The 25,530-nt window shown below is 38.3% G+C and overlaps 1 protein-coding gene across 1 annotated transcript in view; it reads right to left on the bottom strand.

Moving 5' to 3' along the window:
* Positions 1–6,115, bottom strand: part of UNC79 (unc-79 homolog, NALCN channel complex subunit) — a 279,575-nt gene extending 273,460 nt beyond the window's left edge. The window contains exon 1 of the mRNA XM_054447451.2: positions 6,003–6,115. Within this exon, the coding sequence (XP_054303426.2) occupies positions 6,003–6,024 (22 nt within the window). The 5' untranslated portion in view covers positions 6,025–6,115. The remainder of the gene's footprint in view (positions 1–6,002) is intronic.
* Positions 6,116–25,530: the final 19,415 nt, after the last annotated feature.

Raw genomic sequence — 25,530 nt, 5'->3', positions numbered from 1 at the left:
ACCAAGTCCCTGAGACCAATGAAAATGAAAGATACCCTGAAATGCTGAACACCACTCCAGTTTTAGTCCCACATCAAATATTAAATGAGACTCACATGATAAGCTGTATGCTGTTGGTAACATTGGTCTTGAAAAGTCCAGAAGGAGAGAAAAACAAGACACAAATAGAATAAATGGACTGAAAGAAGCTAAAAGTTCTAAATGAAATTGTTGAGCTTTTCACATTACAGAAAGCAAGAGTATTGATAAGAATATATTTTTTGCTTAATGCACTTTTTGATACAGGAAATATTTCATTTCTAAGCCAATATATATGTTCATTTACGCAGAGCTATCCATATATTTTCAAAATGTAAGAAACAAATGCATATGAATTTCCAACATAACATTACTGCAAAACAAGAATCCCAACTTAAAGCTTATTTATCGGTTCAGTAATCAATACATAAAACTTGAACAGGATCCAAGTAAAACTGAAGTCTGAAGAGGCCCTGACTTTAGATATATTGCCATTTTATCTTTAAAAAAAAAAAAAACAGTTGGCTGTGTGCTAAAACTGCCTACCACTTTAAGAATCATAATTATAATTTTGAATATAGTAAAAGGAAAATTTAGCTAATCGGACAGAACAAAACCACACTGAATATTCAAGAAACATGTAACTTGTTATATAAATACTGTAACATTTGATTTAGCAAATATATTTTAAGTACTTTTGACAACTGTAGTTTTATTTACCTGTAAATCCATTTGAAAAGCATGCATTTTGTGCAAAGTTCACATTGCATAAAATGCAGAACTTCATATTAACAAAAATGTAAAATCTTCAAATTAATGATATCCAAACACTTGGTTATGTAATCCCTCCTTATAAAAGACATTTCATCCACCCTCAGTCATTTTTACTTTTTCAAGAAATGATTTTTGTGCAAACACTATGCACTGGACAAGGGATTGCACACTAGAGACACAGAGAGGAACATAATACAATCTACGCACAAAGTAAATTAAGGCAACTAACAAGAAAACTAATTGAAATATAGTATGAGCACACAAATAGGGCATACAGGGAGAAAGTGGCAATCAGGCAAGGTTTCAAAGCTAAGTATTGAGCAGTAAGTAGGCATTAGAAGGTCAAGACGATGAGGGGGAAGAAAGCATTTCAGGCAAAAAGAACATGATGCATTGGAGGAACTGAAAAAATAGTTCATTGTAAACTGGATCAAAGAGGTAAAGCAGATTGTTGATGAGCTAGAATCAACAAGGCTTGGGAATGTGTTGAATAGTTATGGCAGAGAGTAAAAAGTTTAGGAAGACTGATTTTTTGACTTGGATAAATGAGCAAGGAAGTGTCATTTACCAAAATGACTGATCTAAAAACAAGTACAAGTTTGGAACAAAGGACAATGAATTTGGGTTTGTGGTATGTATAAGATGCTTGGGTAGAGATGGAGGACTGTAGTTCCAAAAACATTTGTGGACTAGAAAATTGTATGTGGGAGGCATCCTCGTAGATGATACCATGCAAGTAAATGTGGTCAAGAGTCTGTGGGATTTTAAAAAAGATTGAGAGAGAGGACTAATGACAGAATCCTGTGCGAAGCTAATTTTTAAAAGGCAGGAAGAAGACAGCCCTAAGAAAAAATCTGAGTGGGAACAGCCAGAAAAGAAAGAAGAAAAGGAGAGTTTAAATCAGGAATTAGTGTCAAATGATACAGAGGAGTCATGTAAGACGAGAGCTAAAAGCTATTCTTCTTTTTGCAACCACAAAAATGGTTATAATAGGCACATTCTAATTTTTGCATAATATGAATAAAAGTGTAATAGAGTTTCCTCTATAAGAAGTTTGCAATATTCTTGTGAAAAGATTTCTAAATGACTACAACTGCAGTGCTATTGAAAGGAGAAGTACTTTTCTATCTTAGTGATATTACCATATAATGTGCAAAAAATAAAGAAAACTATCCATTGATTTCCCCATGCATGGCCCTTACATACACATGGGAGAGGGACAAGTTCAACTTCAAGTCATAGTGCTAATCAGCTGTACTCTTAAAATTGTTTATCTCTGATGTAATCAAAAATATTTTTGGTTACTGGGAGGCTAGATCCAAACTTCACAATTATCTCCATTTTGGCAGCAAGCATAAGGTTTTACATTTGATGATGATTATGATAATAATTGTTAACATTTATTAAGTCCTCATTATGTGCCAGGATTCTCTGCTAAGCACTGTTCATGAATCACCTCATTTAATCTTCACAACAACTATAACTATCCCCATTTTATAGAGGATGTAGTCAGGGCTTAGAGACATTAACTTATCTAAGGTCACAGAGTTTACAGGGAGCAAAGCCAGGATTCAAACCCAGGCAGCAGTCTGATTCTAGAACCCCAACTCTGAATGTCTGCTGTTATCAAAAGCAGAGCTTCTTTCGAAAGAGCATACCCAAGGTGATCCCAATTGGTCAATTTTGATTCTTAGAAGACAGAAAAAGTTTGGGGTGGAGGGAGTGGGACTCCTCTTTAGAATTCCAAATAAATTTCATTTTTATAATTCCAAATTCTATATCAGCTATGTAAACATTTTCACCACAGTGAACTTTGTAAGAAAAAGAAGCATCTGGAGAAAAAAAATTTAACTCTTCTGCAATCACCTGAGAAAGTGCTAGGAAGCTTTCACCTCCTGTTTTGAGGCTCTGCAGATAGCACAAGAAACAGACTGAATATTTTTTTAAAGGCTCCAAAAACTAGCTGCTGCTGCTGCTTTTTTTTTTTTTTTTTTTTTTTTTTTTTTTGAGACGGAGTTTCGCTCTGGTTGCCCAGGCTGGAGTGCAATGGCACAATCTCTAATCTCTACTCATCGCAATCTCCGCCTCCCGGGTTCAAGCGATTCTCCTGCCTCAGCCTCCTGAGTAGCTGGGATTACAGATATGCACCACCACGCCCGGCTAATTTTGTATTTTTAGTAGAGATGGGGTTTCTCCATGTTGGTCAGGCTGGTCTCGAACTCCCGACCTCAGGTGATCCACCTGCCTCTGCCTCCCAAAGTGCTGGGATTACAGGCGTGAGCCACTGCGCCCGGCCACTAGCTTCTCCTTCATCACTATTACTTATCTCACAAAAGAAAATGCCACTACATAAAACAGAAATCATTTTTCATATCTCTGTGATTATCACATTTCAAAGGTAAATCAAGTAATCTGGTTTGGGTTGAAATGCAAGTACTTTCTCTTGCTGGTCCAACAAAACTATGTCTACTTGTCAAACCAGTGAAATGTTCATCTACATCAAGAAGCTCCAAGAAGAAGAGTAATAGAAATAATATTTTGACATTATATTAAGCCTAATTCTCCTTCCTCAGTCCTTAGGAAAGCGGTAGTGTGCACACTCCTGAATGCAGAGGAGAAACGAGCTCTCCCATTCTCTCCTTATCCAGTAGTCTTCACACCCAGTAGAAGAAAAAAAAAATTCCCTGGCCTTTCCTTCTCTTGCTCCTTACACCTAGCTAAACTTCTACCAAGTCCAAGGATAAAATGCTGCCAATCTGCATTCTTTTTATAAAAAGTATTTATCCTTCATGAACATCAACTATGCAGCCTATTGTGTTTTTGCTTTATTTTCAGGTACATAACGTACACTAAAATGTCAATCCACTCATGTTAGTGCATATTAACAGAAAAAGAAAAGAGATTCCTTAATTACCTTCATTCTAAATCCAGATACCTAAAAACACCCATAGCATCCTTAACCTTTCCACAGCCTACCCCCATTTACCTCCTTTGCCCTCCAAACCCTTAAGACTAAAGCAAAGATAGCTCCTGCTACAATTCCTTACTTTAAAGATGGAAACTCTGAGGCACAAAACTATTAAGTTAATTGCCCCGTGTCTCACAATTAATCAGAAGGACATACAAAGCTCAAGTCCACATGTTCTAGCTCCAGATATGGTGTCCTTTTCATCCTCTACAGATGAAAAAAATCTGTTTCACTGACACGTCTAAAATAGCTACTTAAGTCCACTAATTGCTCTACAGAATCAAGTCCATAGATAGATTTTATTCATTGCTCAGGAAAGAGAAAAGACAAAGCATCCAGTCCATTTCAAAATATAACAAGGAAGAGAAAACACAGGAAGAGGACAGTAATACTCACTGGCTTTAGCCTGAAATTACTTACGTAATATGTAACTACACAATCAAATGACAGGTGGTGTTTTTTCCTTTAAAAACCATACTATAATAAAACCACTTGGCTTTATTATAATATCAGGATGTGATATTCTCAAGTGGGAAGTTCTACATGAACTCAAACTATGTTACCATTCCTCAAAACAGAATGCACCCAATTTTTTTCAAAAACCTCTGTAAAAGCAAAACTTAATTTTGAATGTAGATTTAACTTTCAGAAACACGCAAAAAAAATCACAAGAGAGCTTCCTAACTATTTAGAGGAGATGGACTATTTAAAAGTGGGCAATGCTTGTCATTATCATAGCCATCATTTATTGAGTACATTCTATGTGCTAGGCTCATTACTAAACCTTTTATATGTATTCTCTCATTCCCCACAACAACCCCATCAGCATGATTAGCCCAGGTTTACAGATGAGGAAATAAAGTTCAGAGAGGTCAATTATCTTGCCCAAGGTCAAACAGTAGCAAAACTAAGATTGAAACTCAGATCTTCCAGATTCCAAAAAAACATAAAGAAGTAAAAGCACTGGGTGGTAGGTGGGCATGCACAATTTCTAATGAACCATCAATCTGAGAATTCTATGAGCCTTCAGATTATTTAATTTATCTGGTGAATAAATGACATACTGCATTTTATCATATATAAGATATTGCCCTCAAATAATGAGACTATTGTTTTGTGTGTCTCAAAAACCGGCTTTAATAGCCATTCCAAAGAAGAATTACAAAGACTTTTAAGTAGTGACAGCATTATCCATATAATGTGTACTGCTTTAGAAGAAAGGAGTCAATCTAGGTGAATAAGTTCTGGTATATTGTTAAAAATTCAAACTCACTGCTTAATAAAAACATCTTTTATTTACAATCTGAAGTTTAAGCTCCTGAATCCCTCAAGCCCTCAAGTGCACTCGAAAAAAGGCTTCACATTGATCAACCTACCAAGTACACACCGAAGGCCTACTAGTGCGCACTGCAATAAGACAGACTATGGGAACCATATTAGAAACTTACTCCATCCACAGGGAGTTAGCAGGTTGCTTCCAACCACGCACACAGTCAGTCATTACTGGGACAACCAAAATCCTCCGGTGCTATTTGCTATAGTTTGTGTGGGCTGCCCTACAAAGGAAGCTTGCTCTTTGGAACAATAATTAGATCAATTAGGTCATTTTCCCAGAGCTCCTTTCACTTTCTTGTAAGCACCGCATGGTTGTGGTTGGTTTTGGCATTGGTGTTGGCATTAGTGAGTTAATTTTCCTCTTACTGAATCCAGAATTTTGCCTGGCTCCCTGCTCCCTCCCCCTTCTCTCCCTTCTTGCCTCTTCCACCCGAAGTGGAAACTGCAGACTCAAACTCCCCTATGGCTCCAGCACCAAGAACTGGGCATGCTCAGAAGGCCAGGCAGGCTTTGGTTGCAACTGACAGTTCCCCGCCCCTGATTTGCCGCTGCCCCCCTTCCCCCACTCCAACAAGAGATACTGAAATGTTTATCTGAAAGATACGAGGCCTCTTTTTCCCGAGAATGACCCCATTTTAATTTCATTTCGCAGGGTCTCTGAGTCTTGAGAAACCCCCGCTGGAGCCCAAGGAAGACCGTATTATTTTTCAGCACCGGGGACAGCGCCGCGCTGCCATTAACGTCCACCCTCCCCCACCTTCTCTCCCCGCCACCCCCCACCCGCCCCAACCTTAGCCCCCACCCCCGCACCAGCACAATGCCAAGGTCTCCCAGCAGCCGCAAACGCCGCAGCTGCAATAGCTCCCAGCCGAGGCCGGGCCGGAATGCCGGGCCGGCTGCTACTTACACTGCTCCGCTTTGGTGGACATGGTGCTGTCCAGTTGGAAAGGCTTTGCCCCAAAATCTGTGTCGTGTGAGCTCCCTCGCTCCGCCAGCGATGTTGCGAGGAAAAGAGTGCATACCCCCCACCCCCCACCCCCTCGCTTTCCCCCTCCCTTAGGCCCGTGTCGCTACCATTCGGACAAAACGCACATCAAATTGCAGAATTCGGTCCCGGAAGGTTAGGAAATCGCCCCCGGAGAAATGGGTGGGATTTAATAGGCGGCCAAAGGCTTCCTGTCCGTCCCCTCCTGGAGCTGCCCGCGTTGATGTGGGCGGGGAGACCGAAAGGAGAGAGCAGGCTGCGGCTCCTGGTGAAATGGGAAAATGGGCTCGACCGGGGGAGGAGTATTTCCATTCATAAGGCGCACGGAGGGGACGGGTGTTTCCCAGAGAAAAGCCTCTTAAAGCGCCGGAGTCCCCGACCATTTGGATCTCCCATTGGCGTTCTCCGGGCCTGTAAATCCTGCTCCCGGAGCAGCCCCCGGAGCCTCAGCGGGGTGACCAGAGAGGGACCCAGGTGTGTCCCACGCTTCGTCTCAACCTCCGGGAGGAAGGAGAGGGAGGCGGATCCGGGGCGGGCTGGAGCGCCGGGGCCGGAGGGCGCGAGGATGCTCCTGAGGACCGCGAGGAAGGAAATGCAGGAGGAACCCTCAGCATGGCTTCCCTGAGCGCTGCGGTCCCTGCCCTCGCCTCCCCTCTGCGATGGGCTCTCCTGCTGATGATTGGGGATGGGAGGTCCCACTGCCAGGGGGCTGTGACAAGACTTTAGAAGTTGGGGCTGGAGGAAGGAGGAGATGTCCACGGATGGTGAAGCTGGAAGGGCCACAGAAAAGGAAGATGAAAGACTGAAGACAGGAAGACCCCAGGTGTGCTCCCTTGCAGCCATCTCAGCTGGACAGGGACACATTAGGAAGCCCCTCGACTAGAAAACCGAAGGCAGCGGGAAAGGAAGGCAATAGACGAGGGCATCGTGCATATTAATAGGAAGATGTCCAAAGAATCCACTACAGAATGGAGAAACACCTGGAGTCGGGACGAACCAGATTCAAGACCCACTTTTACCACTTACTCACTCAAGGACCATCTTCTAATCTCCCTACACCTCCGGTTCCTTATCTGTAAAATGGGAACATTAAAACCTGCCCTGTCACCTGAAGAGTTACTGGGCAGATCGAATGGATGCGCAAGTCCTTGTAAACTAAAAGTATGGCACAATCGCCAACCATTATGTCCATTCTTCATTCAAATAGTTTAATTTGTTAAAGCTGAGGGGCAATGGTCATAGCAGGTTAATTTAGTAAAAGTTACAGGAACAAAACTGTAAGTGTTGACAATGACTTTTAATGCTGATAAATCAATGTTTTCCACCTCAGAAAATAAAAGATCCTATTTAGGGAAAGAATTTTAAATTCTGTGTAATATATCAAACTATTCAGATGAAATCTTGGACAATTAAGAAAAATATTACGAACAAACATCAAGGAAAGATGCTTCTGAGTGGCCAAAAAAAAAAAAATCTACAAATAACAGGGAAACTGCCCATAATGATGCACACACAGCACTCAAGTTTCACGGTATTTGCAAAAATGTTCATAAAGGGTTAGTGAATTGGCTCTTTGGGTTGCATATGTGATTGGACTCTGACATCTTGCTGATTGGCAGGTTGGTCTGGCTAATCAGCTATCATTCCATGTCATTGTTCATTCCCAAAACCACATCCCAAAGAGAAGTTCCATTTATTAGTAAAAGATAAATGATTATGTGAAGCATGATGCCAAAGAGTTCGTTTTGAGTAAAAAGAAATTGAAATCATTCTAAAGAAAACATGAATATAATGAACATTCCTGAGAAGATGACAAACACTTTGTATGACTAAAAGAAAGCTCAATGGGTTATTCAGAAAATTCTTGGAAGCCTGAGGCTTTGATAAAGAAAACAGTAATTGGAAATTAACACACATGAAAAAAAGGTGTCTTGGATAATACAAAAACAAAGGACAAAGTATGTGTTGGAAACCTATTATCCCTTTATCTGCTTAACAATCTTTCATTTGTCATCAATTAACCCTCCCGTTACTGAGTTAAGGGAGAGTATAATGGTGTTAAGTCATGGACTGAGGAGTTAGCCTGGGTTTGAATTCCAGCTTTGCCTCTCATGATCTGTGTAACCTTGTGCAAGTTACTTAACTTCTCCATGCCTCGATTGCCTTACCTGAAAAATGGTCATATCATAGTCACATTAAAGGTTGTCAGGAATAAATAAGTATATATATGAGAATCTAGAACAATGACACATATGAGTGATGGCTGCTATTAGCATTACTGCTCCAACTCCTCAAATGCACCCAATCCATTCAGGTTAGTTCTGATGCTTCGGACCCTCCAAAGCCCGATAGCATCCATACAATTGAGACTCTAATCATCAACCTAGGCACTCACAGCTTGAGCCTTCTGACATGCCCATTAACTCACTAACCTGGGCCATATCCATTACTCAGTTTCACCATTCTGACATATGGCCTTACTACTTCAATGAATTCCCTCACCTTTCCTTCTGTCTCCACCTATCTCAACCCTTCCTGCTTAGTTTTCTTCTATTGCAGAGGTAGTGCCTCTTCTCATTGCCAGATGCAATGCCTTTTTTCCTAAACTTATGCCTCTAATTATAAACATTCCTACTTATTCTAGAATTTGCTATTTTAATTATCTTCTTTTCCCCAGCATTTTAAGTCTCATCTTTTCAATGGATTTTCCCATCCTGCTTGCAAACATGCATAAATTTTTCATCCTCAAAAAGCTGTGCCTATCATCTTACTGAATAAGTGGCCTCCATTTCTCCATTTCCTCACTACCCTACCTGCTATCAAATTGTGGCTGAAACAGGTTACTTCAATAGTCACTAATAATTTCCTAATAGTAAATTACAATTGCTTTATCTCTTGGTGACTAATGCCAGCATTTGAAATTTCTCCCTATTTCTTTTTGAAATTCTCTCTTCCCTTGACTTCTATAACATAATTCTCTTCAAAGTCTTCTCCAAACTTTTTGCCCATTCTATTGTTTAATGAAGTACTTCAAACATAGAAATATTTTAAAAATCATGAACACTAATGTTACCATGACCCAGTCTCATCAAATCTTAATATTTTGTCATGTTGCATTGTTTTACTTTTCAGAAATGAAACATTTTAGAGACATTAGAAGCCCCCACAAAAATTATTCTAAATTTGTAGTTATGTCCTTATATTTTATATTATTTATTTATTTGTTCAGCAACTACTTATTGAGTGCCTATGTATGTCAAACACTGCTCTAGGAATTTGTTATAACATAGCAAACAGAGAAGACAAAAAAAACTCTGCTTCTTAAAACTAATATTCTAGTGGAAAGACAAAAAATAAGTAAGTAAAACATAATATATTCAGTGCTGACAAGTACTAAAAAGAAAAATATTACACAAAGGGAAGGAGACAGTTTTTATTGAAGGGGTTGAAATTTTGAATGAGATAAAATTTTAGATAGGGTAATTACATACACACCATATATGTCTATTTCCATAAGCAACATATATTATTTTACATGTTTTTTAATTTTCTATAATTAATACCACACTATACATATCTTTTTAAAACTTAACACTTTATGCTCAACATTCCATTTTGGCTTAATTATGTTTATTAAACACTATGTGTGAGGAACACCCCACACAATTAGTGATTAAAGACTCTAATAGCATACTCACAGCTTGATTGACCCAAAATGCCAAAATACATAGTTAAAAGCAATTATAGCTGCTAGAAAGTGAAGGGAGAACTATGAGAAAGAGAGAGTCACAGTAAAGGAGATATCACCTATTTACCTCTGCCCAAATATCTAGCTGATCTCTGAACCGCACATGTGAAAGGCTGCATGCAAACAACAAAAACCCAACTAGGGATACAAGAACTAAACTGATATTTGATAAACTCATAGTTTATAGTTTATATCCCATTAAGTTACTTACCTGCTAAAAAAGTCAACACTCTTCAGAGGAAAATAACAGAATACAGAGTCTCCACAGCACTAAAATCACAATGTCCAGGATACAATCCAAATTTACATGACACACAAAGAAACAAGGAAATGTGACCCACTTGACCCATGGTGAAGAAAAAAGACAATAGAAAATGAACCCAAGATGATCCAGATGTTATCATTAACAAAGATTTTAAATCATGTAAGTCTGCTCAGTGCAGTGAAAAAAAAATGCTTATAATGATTGTAAAGATAAGGTTGTCAGTAGAGAAATTGAGACTATATTTTTAAAAAACCATTGGAAATTTTAGAACTCAAAAGTACAATACGTGAAATAAAAAATTCACTAGATGATATTAATGGCAGGGTGTAGAAAATAGATGAAATATGAAGTAAGCTTAAAGATAAATCACTGTAAATTATTCAATCTGAAAAACAGATAGAAAAAAAATAATCAGAAGAAAAGGAACATAGCCTGGGGCCTGTGAGACAATAACAAAAGGTATAACATATAATTATACTCACAGAAGAAGAGGATAAAAATACTAATAATATATTAATATATTATTTTAAAATATTTAAGAACAAATATTTAAGGAAATAATGGCTGAAAAATTTCCAAAATTTGGTGACAAAAAAAATTTACAGATATAAAAAGAAGTACCAACCCCCAAGCAGGAAAAATACCATGAAAGTCAAGCCTTAAGCACATCAGATTCAAAATGCTGAAAAACAAAGACAAGGGAAAATCTTGGAACCAACCAGAGAAGAATGATATACAATGACACGCATTACATACAGGGAACATCAATGCAAATTAACACTGACTTCCAATCAGAAACAATGGATATCAGAAGATAATAAACTAACATCTTTACCATACTAAAAAGAAAAAGAAAACTGTTAATGCAGTGGCATATTTGGCACACACAAAAAAGTCCTTCATAATGAAAATAAAATAAAAATATTTTCAGATGGAAGAAAACTGAGAGAATTTGCCACCAGCAGACTTGCACTATAAGAAATAGTAATGGAAGTTCTTCAGGCTAAAGGAAAATGATACCAGATGAAAATGCAGATTTTCTCCCAGTCTACAGCTTGTTTTTCACTTTGTTTATGGAGTCTTTTACTGAAGAGAAGTTTTAAAATGTAAACGTAGCCAAGTTTAACCAGCCTACCAATCTTTTTCTCTATAGTTTGTGCATTCCTATGCCCAAGGTTGTAAACAGATTCTTATATTTCATTCTAAAAGTTTAAAAGTTTTACGTTTCACATTTAAGTGTTTGTTTCAACTTAAATTTATGTTTATGTTTATGTGTGAAGTGGGATCTGCTGCTTCTCCTATGAATAAGTAGCATCTTACCCATTTATTAAACTCTTCCCCAAAAGTTTCTAATTCCATGCCAACTTGATCATAAATCAACTTTTTTATGTATATATGAGGCTATTTGCCAGCTTTGTATTCTGGACCACAGGTATGTTTGTACCTGCCTGTTTAACCATACTGTCTTAATAACGATAGCTTTATAATAAGTCTTTATAAGGCAAGTCCTCCCACCTGTGCTTATTCTTCAAATTTATCTTGGCTATATTTGACCGTTTTGCCTACTGCATCCCCACCCAAATCTAATCTTGAATTGTAATTCCCCAAATCCCCATGTGTCATGGGATGGATCCAGTGGGAGGTAATTCAGTCATGGGGGCGGTTATCCCCATACTGCTGTTCTTGTGATGGTGAGTGAGTTCTCACAAGATCTGATGGTTTTATAAGGGGCTTTTCTCCCTTTTGCTCAGCACTTCTCCTTCCTGTCGTCATGTGATGAAGGATGTGTTTGCTTCCCCTTCCACCATGATTGTTAAGTTTCCTGAGGCCTCCCCAGCCATGTGGAGCTGTGAGTCAATTAAACCTCTTTCCTTTATAAATTACCCAGTCTCAGGCAGTCCTTTATAGCAGCATGAAAATGGACTAATACACCTGCCATGTGAATTTTTTTAGTTTCAATTTTTAATTTTTGAAGATACATAGTGTATATATTTATGGATTATATGAGATGTTTTGATATAGGCATGCAATGTGTAATAAGCACATCAGGGTAAATGGTGTATTCATCACCTCAAGCATTTCTCCTTTCTGTTATAAGCAATCCAATTATATTCTTTGTTATTTTAAAATGTGCAATTAAATTATGTTTGACTATAGTCACTCTACTGAGCTAGCAATTCATTATTTCTAACTATTTTTTGTACCCATTAACCCTCTCCCATTGCCCCTCCACCCCCACTATTCTTCCCTGACTCTGTTAACCATCCTTCTACTCTCTATCTCTATGAGTTCAATTGTTTTAATTTTTAGGTGCCACAAATAAATGAGAACATGTGAAGTTGTTCTTTCTGTGCCTGGCTATTTCACTTAGCATAATGACTTCTAGTTCCATCCATGTCATTGCAAATGGCAGGATCTCATTCTTTTTTATGGCTGAATAGTACTCTCTAGTGTATATGTACCACATTTTCTTTATCTGTTTATCTGTTTATAGACACTTAGGTTGCTTTCAAGTCTGGCTATTGTGAACAGTGCTGCAATAAACATGAGAGTGCAGATATCTCTTCAAGGTAATGCTTTCCATTACTTTGGGTATATACCTAGAAGGAGGATTGCTGGATCTTAAGCTCTATTTTTAGGTTTTTGAGGAACCTCCAACTGTCCTCCATAGTGGTTGTACTAATTTACATTTCCACCAAGAGTGTATGAGGGTTCCCTTTTCTCCACATCCTCTCCAGCATTTGTTTTTGCCTGGCTTTTGGATAAAAGCCATTTTAACTGGAGTGAGATGATATCTCATTGTAGTTTTGATTTGCATTTATCTAATGATCAATGATGTAGAGCAACTTTTCATATGCCCGTTTGCCATTTGTATGACATTTTTTGAGAAATGTCTATTTAAATCTTTTGCCCACTTCTGAATTGGATTATTAGATTTTTTTTCCTATAGAGTTGTTTGAACTCCTTATATATTCTCGTTGTTAACCCCTTGTCAAATGGGTAGTTTGAAATATTTTCTCCCATTCTGTGGGTTATCCCTTCACTATGTTGATTGTTTCTTTTGCTGTGCAGAAGCCTTTTAACTTGATGTGATCCCATTTGTCCATTTTTGCTTCAGTTGCCTGTGCCTGTGGAGCATTACTCAGGAAATCTTTGCCAATTCAGTGTCCTAGAAATTTTCCCCAATGTTTTCTTTTAGTAGTTTCATTTGTTTGAAGTCTTAAATTTAAGTCTTTAATCCATTTTGATTTGATTTTTGTATATGGTGAGAAATAGGAGTCTAGTTTCATTCTTTCACATGTGGACATCCAGTTTTCCAAGCACCATTTATTGAAGAGACTGTTCTTTCCCGAATATATGTTCTTAGTAGTTTTGTCAAAAATGAATTCACTGTAGATGTATGGATTTATCTCTAGGTTCTCTGTTCTGTTCCATTGGTCTATGTGTCTGTTTTTACGCCAGTACCATGCCATTTTGGTTACTATAGCTCTGTAGTTAAGTTGAAGTCAGGTAATGTGATTTTTCCAGTTTTGTTCCTTTTGCTTAAGATAGCTTTGGTTATTCTGGGTCTTTTGTGGTTCCACATAAATTTTATAATTGCTTTTTTCTATTTTTGTGAAGAATGTCATTGGTATTTTGATAGGGCTTGAATTGAATCTATAGATTGCTTTAGGTGGTATGGTCATTTTAACAATATTAATTCTTCCAGTACATGAACATGGAATATCTTTCCTTCTTCAACTTCTTACATCAATGTTTTATAGTTTCAGTGTAGAGATCTTTCACTTCTTTGGTTAAGTTAATTTGTAGGTATTTTATCTTATTTGTAACTGCTGTAAATGGCATTACTTTCTTGACTTCTTTTCTTTTTCCTTTTTTTTTTTTTTTTTTTGAGACAGAGTCTCGCTCTGTCCCCTAGGCTGGAGTGCAGTGGTGCGATCTCAGCTCACTGCAAGCTCTGCCTCCCAGGTTCACGCCATTCTCCTGCCTCAGCCTCCTGAGTAGCTGGGACTACAGGTGCCCACCATCACACCTGGCTAATTTTTTGTATTTTTTTTAGTAGAGACGGTTTACCGTGTTAGCCAGGATGGTCTCAATCTCCTGACCTCATGATCCACCTGTCTCAGCCTCCCAAAGTGCTGGGATTACAGGCATGAGCCACCGAGCCCGGCCTTGATTTCTTTTTAAGATTGTTTGCTGTTGGTATATAGAAATACTACTGATTTTTGTACATTGATTTTATATCCAGCAACTTTACTGAATTTACTTATCCATTCATGTTTTTAATATAACATTGTTTATATCGAGGTATGTTCCTACTGTAAACTAAAAATACAATTCTAAGGCCCCCCCAACCATCTGAATGAACCCCTCCTTTTGGCCAAGGGCATTTCAAAGTTAACCTGAAAAACTGGTTCAGAACGTGATGGGAATGGAGGGGTCAGACATGCCTCATTATGCCCTCCTTCCTTTTGGAATTCAGGAAAGGCCAACCAGCATTCACATCAACACAGACCTTAAGTCTGAAAAGAAACACTTATAATCTATTAGCTCTGAAGCCAGCTACCTGGAGGCTTCATCTGCATGATAAGCTTTGGTCTCCACAACCTCTTATCATTGTAACCAAGATATTCCTTTCTATTGATTCCAGGTCTTTAGATAACAACAACTCTTTCAACCAATTGCCAATCAGAAAATTTTTAAATCTTCCTACAACCTGATAGCCTGTGCTTCAAGCTATCCCACCTTTCCAGACCAAACCAATGTCAATCTTACAAGTGTTTATTAATGTATTATGTCTCCCTAAAAGGTATAAAAGCAGGCCACACCATAACTACCTGGGGCCCATATCATCAGGACCTCCTGAGGCTATGTCATGGGTGTGTTCTTAACCTTGGCAAAATAAACTTCCTAAATTGATTAAGACCTGTCTCAGATACTTTTGGGTTCACACTTCTATACCCAGTTTTATAAGAGTTTTTATCATGAAGGGGTGTTGAATTTTATCAAATGCTTTTTCAGCATCAATTGAAATGATCATACGGTTTTTATCCCTCATTCTGTTGATATGATGTCTCACATGATTGATTTGTGTGTATGTTGAACTAACATTGCATCCCTGGGATAAATCGCATTTGGCCATGATAAATGTTCTTGTTTTCTTTTTTTTTTTTAAGCTATCTCCTACATGAAGGATAATCTTTGTTTAAGATGTGTTGTTAAATTTGGTTTGCTAGTATTTTGTTGAGGATTTTTGCATCAATATTCATCAGTGATATTGGCCTATAGCGTCTTTTTTTCTTTTTGATGTTTTTTGTCTGGTTTGGTATCAGGGTAATATTGGCCTCATAGGATGTATTTGGAAGTATTCTCTCCTCCTCTACTTTTCCAAAACGTTTGAAGAGGATTGGTACTAGTTCTTTAAATGTCTGGCAGAATTCAGCAGTGAAGCCATCAGGTCCCAGGCTTTTCTTTGCCTGGAGACTTTATTATGGCTTCAATCTCACTACTTGTTATTGGCCTGTTCAGGTTTTGGATTTATTCACGGTTCAATTTTAGTAGGTTGCATGTGTCTAGGAATTTATCCATTTCTTCTAGTGTTTCCAATTTATTGGCATATATTAATAGTTCCTCATAGTAGCCACTAAATGATCCTTTGAATTTCTGCGGTATAAGTTGTAATGTCTCCATTTTCATCTCCTATTTTATTTATTTGAGTCTTCCCTCTTTTTTTTCTTAGTCTGGCTACAGATTTATCAATTTTGTTTATCTTTTCAAAAAGCCAAATTTTTGTTTCATTGATTTTTATGTTGTTTTCTTCATATTAAATTCATTTATTTTTGCTTTGATCTTTATTATTTCTTTCTTCTAATAATTTTGGGTTTGGTTTGATCTTGATTTTCTAGTTCTTCATGATATATTATTAGGTTGTTTATTTGAAGCTTTCTTCTCCTACAATGTAGGCACTTCCATTTTCATACTGCTTTTGCTATATCCCATAGGTTTTGGTATGTTGTGTTGCCATTATCATTTGTTTCAAGAAAATTTTCAATTTCCTTCTTAATATCTGTATTGACTCACTGGTCATTTAGAAGTATATTGCTTAATTTCCACATGTTTGTAGAGTTTCCAAAGTTCCTCTTGTTATTGATTTCTAGTTTTATTCCATTATGTTCAGAGAAAGTGCTTGATATTATTTCAATTTTTTTGATGTTTTAAGACTTGTTTTGTGACCTAATATTTGGTCTATCCATGAGAATTATCTATGTGCCAAGGAAAAGAATGTGTATTCTGCAGCTGTTGCATAAAATGTTCTGTAAATATCTACTAGTTCCGTTTGTTCTATAGTGCAGATTAAGTCCAGTGTTTCTTTGTTAATTTTCTGTCTGGAAGATCTGTCCAATGCTGAAAGTGGGTTGTTGAAGTCTTAAGTTATTATTGCATTGAGTTCTATTTCTCTCTTTAGCTCTAATAATATTTTCTTCATATATCTGGGTACTCCCCTATTGAGTGCATATATATTTACTATATCCTCTTGCTGAATTGACCCCTTTATCATTACATAGTGGCCTTCTTTGTCTCTTATAGTTTTTGTCTTGAAATCTATTTTGTTGAATATAAATATAGCCACTCCTGCTCTTTTTGGTTTCCATTGGCATAGAGTATCGTTTTCTATCCCTTTGTTTTCAGTCGATGTGTGTCTTTATAGGTAAAATGTGTTTCTTGTAGACAACAGATCATTGGGTCTTCTCTTTTTTTTATCTGTTCAGCCATTCCATGTCTTTTGATTGGAAAGTCTAGTTAATTTACATTCAATGTTATTATTGATAAGTAAGGACTTACTCCTACCATTTTGTTATTTGCTTTCTGGTTGTTTTGTGGTCTTCGCTTCTTTTCTTCATTCCTGTCTTCCTTTTAGGGAAGATACTTTTCTCTGGTGGTACGATTTACTTATTTTAGTTTTTAAGGGATGAATAATAGAGAGTGATTAGGTTATTTTATTTTATTTAGTTAGTTATTTTTAATTATTTTTTATTCTTTTATAAAAACAGGGTCTCACTATGTTGCCCAAGCTGGTCTGGAACTTCTGGCCTCAAGCAATCCTCTTACCTTGGCCTCCTAAAGTGCTAGTATTACAGGGGTGAGCCACCACACCTGGCTATGATAGCATGATTTAATTTCTTGCTTTTAATTTTTTGTGTATCCTTTGTATGTTTTTTATTTCAGGTTACCATGAGGCTTACAAATACTATCTTATAACCCATTATTTTAAGCTGATAACAACTTAACACTGTGTACGTAAGTAAACAAACCAGCAAAAAGAAAACCAATAAAACTCTACACCTTAACTTCATCACCCTGCTTTTTAACTTTTTGCTGTTTCTATCTTATCATACTGCCTGTTTCTTGAAAAGCTGTAGTTATTATTTTGGATGAGTTCATCATTTAGTCTTTCTAATTAAGAGTGGTTTACAGGCTGGGTACAGTGGTGCTGGCCTGTAATCCCAGCACTTTGGGAGGCTGAGGCAGGTGGATCACGAGGTCAGGAGTTCAAGACGAGCCTGGCCAAGATGGTGAAACCCCGACTCTACTAAAAATACAAAAATTAGCCAGGCGCAGTGGCAGGCGGCTGTAATCCCAGCTACTCGGGAGGCTGAGGCAGAAGAATTGCTTGAACCTGGGGAGTGGAGGTTGCAGTGAGCCAAGATTGCACCACTGCCCTCCAGCCTGGGTGACAGAGTGAGACTCCATCTCAAAAAAAAAAAAAAAAAAAAAAGAATGGTTTACAAACCACAGTTACAGTGTTATAATACTCTGTGTTTTTCTGTGTACTATTAGCAGTGAGTTTTATACCTTAAGATGATTTCTTTTTGCTCATTAACATCCATTTTTTTCTGATTGAAGTACTCCCTTTAGCACTTTTTGTAGGACAGGTCTGGTGTTGATGAAATCCCTCAGCTTCTGTTTGTCTGGGAAGGTATTTCTCCTTCATGTTTGAAGGATATTTTCACTGGATATACTATTCTAGGATAAATGTATTTTTCCTTTAGCCCTTTAAATATGTCATGCCACTCTCTCCTGGCCTGTAAGGTAACACTGAACTTTGCAAACATAGAGAAAGATATCAACATCCAAGTACAAGAAGGTTATAAGACACCAAGAAGATTTAACCCAAAGAAGACTGCCTCAAGGCATTTTATAATCAAACTCCCAACAGTCAATATTGGAGCTCTCCATTTTATGTTATTTCTTTATTTTCTCTTGCTGCTTTTAGGATATTTTCTTTATCCTTGACCTTTGGCAGTTTGATTATTAAATGCCTTGAGGTAGTCTTCTTTGGGTTAAATCTGCTTGGTGTTCTATAGCCTTCTTGAACTTGGATATAGATATCTTTCCCTTAGTTTGGGAAGTTCTCTGTTATTATCCCTTTCAATAAACTTTCTACCCCCATTTCTTTCTCCACCTCCCCTTTAAGGCCAATAACTGTTAGATTTGCCCTTTTAAGGCTATTTTCTATATCCTGTAGGCATGCTTCATTGTTTTCTATTCTTTTTTCTTTTATCTCCTCCATGTATTTTCAAATAGGCTGCCTTCGAGCCCACTAATTCTTTCTCCTGCTTGATCAATTCTGCTATTAAAAGACTCTGATGTATTCTTCAGTATGTCAATTGCATTTTTCAACTCCAGAATTTCTGCTTCTTTTTATTTCAATATTTTTGCTAAATTTATCTGACAAAATTCTGAATTTCTTGTCTGTGTTATCTTCAATTTCTTTGAGTTTCCTCAAAACAGCTATTTTGAATTATCTGTCTGAAAGGCAACATATCTTTGCTTCTCCAGGATTGGTCCCTGGTGCCTCATTTAGCTCATTTGATAAGGTCATGTTTTCCTGGATGGTCTTGATACTTACAGATGTTTGTCTGTGTCTGGGCATTGAAGAGTTAGATATTTATCAGTTTCCTGGTCTGGTCTTGTTTGTATCCATCCTTCTTGGGAAGGCTTTCCAGATATTTAAGAGGACTTGAGTGTTGTGATCTAAGCTGTATCTGCATTAAAGGGCACCCCAGGCCCAGTAATGCTGTGGTTCTCACAGACTTATACATGTACCACCTTGATTGTCTTGGAAGAGATCTGGAAGAATTCTGTGGATCACAAAGCTGAGACTCTTGTTTTCTTCCCTTACTCTCTGTCAAAAAAATGGAGTCTCTCTTTCTCTGTTCTCAGCTGCCTGAGGCTGGAGGTGGAGTGACACAAGCCCCCACTGTGGTCACCACTACCAGGACTGCACTGGGTCAGCACAGCACTGGGCCTCAACCCAAGGCTGACTATAACCACTACCTGGCTATCACCTATGTTCCCTCAAGGCCCTGGGGCTCTACAATCAGCAGGCGGGGAAGCCAGCTAGGCCTCTGTCCTTCCTTTCAGGGCAGCAAGTTCCCCCAGGTCCTGGGTGGGTCCAGAGGTGACATCCAGGAGCCAGAGACTAGAGTCAAAAATCTTAGAAGTCTAGCTGGTGTTCTATTGTACTGCGGCTAAGGTGGCACTCAAATCAGAAGACACAGTCCTTTCTACTCTTCTCTCACCTTTCTAGAGGCAGAGGGGCCTCATCCTGTGGCCAGGATGGGGTGTACTGCGAAGCTACCACCAATACTCCCTTAAGGCCTAAGAGCTCTTCAATCAGCTTGTGGTGAATGCTGCCTAGCCTGGGACTCACCATTCAGGGCAACGTACTCCCCTCTGACTCAGCGTAGACCCAAAAATGCCATCCAGGAGTCAAGACCTTGAAGTGGGGACCCCAAGAGCCTGCTTGGTGCTCTATTCCCCTGTGGCTGAGCTGGTACATATGGAGCAAGCCAAAGTCTGCTTTTCTTTTTCCTCCACTTTCCTCAAGCAGAAGGAGTCTCTCCCCGTAACCACCACAGCTAAGAATGTGCTGAGTCTCACCTGAAGCCAGAAAGTCTCAGAGTTTCACCTACAGCCCACAGTGTACTTCCTGGGCACCACTATTGGTTATTCAAGGATCAAAGGCTCTTTAGTTAGCAGACAATGGGTATTGCGAGGACTGGGTCTTTCCCTTCAAGGCAGCAGGTTCCCTTCTGGCCCAAGGTGTGCTAGAAATATAATCCAGGAACCTAGAAAGGGGGCCTCATTACTTCGACCATTGTCCTATTCTACTGTGGCTGAGCTGGTATCCAATATGCAAGACAAAGTCCTCTTTACTCTTCTCTCTCCTCTCCTCACGTGGAAGGAAGGGACCTCTTTTGAAGCCATGAGCTGTGCAGCCTGGGGTTGTGGGAGGGGTGGCATAAGCACTCCCCTAGCTGCCCCAGCTGGTGTCTCAGTAAGTGGCATGCCCCCCAAGTCCACTGGCTCTGATCCCAGTTCAGCACTAGGATTCACCCAGGAGTTCCTTGTAGCCTAGGGTGCCTTTCAAGTTTAATAAGGGTCCCAGAGCACTCCATCCCCAGGTGGCAAGACTTGCCAGAACTAAAGTTCAGACCACTGGGATGGGTGATTCCCCTCTGGCTAGGGCTGGTTTAAATACTCCCTCTGTGGGCGGACGTCAGCTGAGTTCAGCCTGGTATTGCTTTTTGCTATGACAGGGCAGAACTAAGTTTCATGTAATGTTTCACAATTGCTGCACTCACCCACTCCCAAGTGTCCAGATTCTCTCTCCCTGCCACACAGCCACTGCTGGGTGAGGGAGGAAGTGTAGTGTCAGTGATTCAAAACTCTTTTCTACCCTCTTCAATGCCCCTTTCAGTGATATGAAGTTAAAACCATATATTGTGAGTGATCACCTAATTTTTGGTTCCTATGCAGGTGCTTTTTGTGGATAAATAGTTGTTAAATTGGTGTCTTTATTGGGGGACTGATTGGTGAAGCCTCTATTCAGCCATCTTATTCCACCCCTTCTACTCATGTAAATTTTAGAATCAATTTATCAAATTACATTTTAAAACCTTTTGAAATTTTGACTGGAAATGCATTGAATGTATGAAATAATTTAGAGATAATTTATATCTTGAGTGTTTTTATTCATAGGAATGATGTCTCTTTCCATGTATCTAGATATTTTATTTTTTATATATGTTTCCATTTATTTATTTATTTTATAGACAGGGTCTTGCTCTGTCACCCAGGCTGTAGTGCAGTGGTGCTATCATACCTCAGTGCAGCCTCAAACTCCTAGCCTCATGCAATCCTTCTACCTCAAAAGTAGCTGGGACTACAGGAGCATGCCATAGACCTGGCTAATTTATTTTTATTTTTTGTAGAGATGGAGGTCTCACTATGTTGTCCAGGCTGGTCTCAAATTCCTGGCCTCAAGTGATTCTCCTGCCTTGGCTTCCCAAAGCACTGGAATTATAGGTATGAGCCACTGCACCTGGCTATACCTAGCTTTTCAATAATATGCTGTAGTTTTCTTCATAAGAGTCTTGAACACCTTTTGTCAAATTTATTTGTAAGTACCTAATAATTTTATTGCTATTTTGAATGGAATATTGTTTCATATTATATTTCAAATTAATTATTATTGAGATATAGAAAGAATATTGATTTTAGGTTGATCTTATATCTAACAACCTTGCTAATCTCTCTTATCAGTTCTAATACTTTGTAGATTCTCCAAAATGTTCTACATAAACAAACTTCGCATCTACAAACAATGAGAGTTTTGACTTGCACTTACAATTATTATAATTATTATTCAATCTTATTACATTGGATAAGATCTCCAGAACAATGCTGAATAAAAGCAGTATAGTGAATCCTTTCTTTATTCCTAATTTTATTGACAAAGTGTTTAAAATTCATCACTAAATTTGTTATGCTTATTGTAGGACATTTTTATAGATGTGGTTGAGGAAGTTTCCTTCTATCATATTTAGCTAAGAGTTTTTAGTGATAAAATTTTATTGCATTTTAAAATAAAGGTTTTATTAGGCAGATAGTACAGAGTTCCCATATACCCTCTCTTCCCCTCCCACATCACATACACCAAGTTTTTCCCATTACTAACATCTTGCTTTAATGTGGTACATTTGTTATAATTGATGAACCAGTATTGATACGGTATTTTTATTTTTACACTTTGTGGGGTTTTTTAAAGACAAGATCTCACTCTGTTGCCTAGGCTAGAATGCAGCGGTGCAAACATAGCTCAGTGTGGCCTTGGCCTTCTGGGCTCAAGCAACCTTCCCACCTCCGCCTCCTGAATAGCTGGGACCACAGGCGTGCACCACCATGCCCAGTTGGTTTTTTATTTTTTGTAGAGACAGGGTCTTTTTATGTTGCCTAGGTTAGTCTTGAACTCCTGTGCTCAGGTGAGCTTCCCACCGTGGCCTCCCAAAGTACTGGAATCACAGGCATGAGCCACTGCACCTGTTTTTATTATGGTATTATTAACTAAAGTCCATAGTTTACTTTAGGCTTCACTCTTTCATCAGTACAATTTTAGAGATAAGCCAGTCAAAGGTATTCTTCATCTTTCTTAGTGTTTTCTATTTCTAGCATTTCCTTTAGATTCTTTTAGAGCTTCCATCTTTCTACTTATATTACTCGTGTGTTCCTCTTTGCTGTCCACTTTCTCTATTAGAGCCCTTAGCATATTAATCATAGTTACTTTAAATGCCCAGTCTAATCATTCCAAAGTTTCTACCCTATTCGTGTCTGGTACTGATGCTTGCTTTGTCTTTTCAGACTGTGTTTTTTCTTGCCATTAATTATGCCTTGTAATTTTTTGTTGAAGACCAGACATAATGCATTGAGTAATAGTAACTGTAGGCATACAGGCCTTTATTGTGCAGTTTTATGTTTATTTGGCTGGGAGTTAGGCTGTGCTTAATGTTGGCTGTAACTGTAGGTGTCAGAGCCTTCAATTTCCTCTAGTGCTCTTGTTTTGTCTCCCTTGTTCACTTTGAGTTTCCCTAAAAATGCCTTCTTAAATAGTCGGTGTCTTTCATCTCTCTTTATTGTAATCTTATGTTATTATGCTAGAGCACTGTTGATGTGGTAGTAAGGTACTGGAGAGGAGAAGCATTCTATAATCTTATAATTAAATCTCCAGTTTTTTTAATGAGCCAAATTTTCTGGACTGAGACCTTCCAAATAGTTTCTTACCTTTTTTTCCCCTGCGTTTCTGTGAGACGGAAAAACTAGAGTGCACTCCAATTATCTGACTGCCCTTCCCCTAACACAGATAAGGCCTGGTAGTCTCCTTTAAGGACAGGCCTTTCTTAGAGAGAACAGATGTACTTTCCTCTCCCCCTGCCAGAGGCATGAGATTTTTCTCAGCACTTTATCATGAGAACCTGGTGGGGCTCCTAGAGATAAAACTTATGAAAGTGGGTGTCCTCCCCACAAGTCTAGGCCCTCAGGAGTTTTTATGTCTCAAGTTAGTCCATACTCAGCCTCCAGCAATTTGTCAATTATTGTTTAAGTGTTTCTATCAGGTATTACATTTAGAGGCTTCTGCTCCCTGTAACCTGTGATTCTCTGTATTTGCCTATCTCTCTAGTTTGGGGGGTTGTGGTGTAATGAGTTGAATAGTATCCCCCCAAAATGTATGTCTACCAAGAACCTTAGAAGGTGACCTTATTTGGAGATAAGGTCTTTGCAGATGGAATCAAGTTAAGATGAGCTCATACTGGGTTAGAGTGGGCCTTAAATCTAATAACTGGCATCCCATAAAAAGAGAGGAGACGCAGAGACACACACAGGAAATAAGTTCGTGGAAAGATGAAGGCAGAAATTGGAGTGATGCAGCTACAAACCAAGGAATACCAAGATTGCTGGGAGCCACCAGAAGCAAGGAAAAAATGAAGAATTCCTCCCTAGAATATCTAGGGCTTCCATCTGCTGACACCTTGATTTTGTTTAGACTTCCAGCCTCCAGAACTAGAAAAGAATAAATTTTTGTTGTTTTAAGCCACCTAGTTTATAGTACTTTGTTATAGCCACCTAGGAAACTAATATATGCAGTTCACCCTCTGATCCCTATTATCTGATAGATCTAAGAAAAGTTGCAGAGTTTCAGTTTCTCCCTTATTATGAGATGAGTGATAACTTCCAAGCTCTTTGTGTGTTAGAGCAGAACCCAAAAGTTTGTACTGAGTTTTAATAAATCATCTTTTAGGATGATCATAAGGTTTTCTGTTAGTAAGATGTATTATATTAATAGATTTTCTTGTTTCCTTGTTTTCTTTTTAGAGACAGGATCTCACCTTGTTGGCCAGGCTGGAGTGCCATGGCATGATTATAGTTCACTGTGGCCTCAAGCTCCTGGGCTCAAGTGATCCTCGCACCTCAGCCTCCCAAGTAGCTGGGACTACAGGCACATGTTACCATGCCTGACTAATTTTCTTTTTCTTTTTTTTAAAGAAAGGGGTCTCACTATGTTGCCTAGGCTGGTCTCAAACCTCTGGACTCCAGAGATCCTCCCGCCTAAGACCCCCAAACTGCTGGAATAACAGGCGTGAGCCACCATGCCCAGCTCATTAATAGATTTTCTAAAGAATCCTCACATCCCAGAAATAAACTTGATCCTAATATACTATTTTTTCTTAACACTGCTGAATTTGCTGTGCTAATTTTTTTCTAGAATTTTTGCACCTATGATGGAAAGTGACATTGGTAAACAATTTTCTCATCCAATTATAGTATCAAAGCTATAGTAGCCTGTAAATGAACTGAATGGATCTCCTTCTTTGTCTAATCTCAGTTTATATAAAATAGGGATTAACTATTCCTTGGTAGTTTAGGTGAATGGTGATCAGCCATCCTGTTTACCAAGGACTGTCCCAGCTCAGCATTAAAAATCAATGTACCAGGAATCACAAGTCCTGGACCAATGAGGATAGTTGGTCACCTTAGTAGATGAAACTCCGCTGGTATCTTCTGATGTTGGGGAAAGTAATGGAGAGATTACTCTCCTGCTCTTCTATTTCTAGTTTCTTGAGTTAAACATTTAACTATTTTTAAATGTTCTTAACAAGTGCATTTACTTTCCAGTGTCACCTTAGCTGTATGCATTTCAAATTACATTTATTGTCATTTGATTCTGAATATTTTTGTAATTGGCATTGTGAATTCCTCTTTAAACCAAACATACAGAATTTTCTTACCATCTTTTTCTTGTGGATTTCTAAACTGTAGCCAGCAAATACGACCTTAATAACATTAGTTCTTTGAATTTTGAGACTTCTTTTATAACATGGAAAGGTGATCAATTTTTGTAATGTTCTCAGATTACTTGAAGCATTTATATTCTTTGTTGGAAAAGAGGGTCACTTTTGTTAACTTTGGATAGAAGTTTTTTATATTTTGTTAATTTTTTTATATGCTTGACTTAGTTTCTCTCACTTTGTGGTTTTTATTCATTTCTCCTTGTAATTCTGTCAGTTTTTAGTTATTGATGTAACATTCATAATATC

The sequence above is a fragment of the Pongo pygmaeus genome, chromosome 15 (assembly GCF_028885625.2).
Source record: "Pongo pygmaeus isolate AG05252 chromosome 15, NHGRI_mPonPyg2-v2.0_pri, whole genome shotgun sequence".
Classification (NCBI taxonomy): Eukaryota; Metazoa; Chordata; class Mammalia; order Primates; family Hominidae; genus Pongo; species Pongo pygmaeus.
Note: the sequence above shows the minus strand (reverse complement) of the source record. Positions and strands in the feature narration are given on the sequence as shown.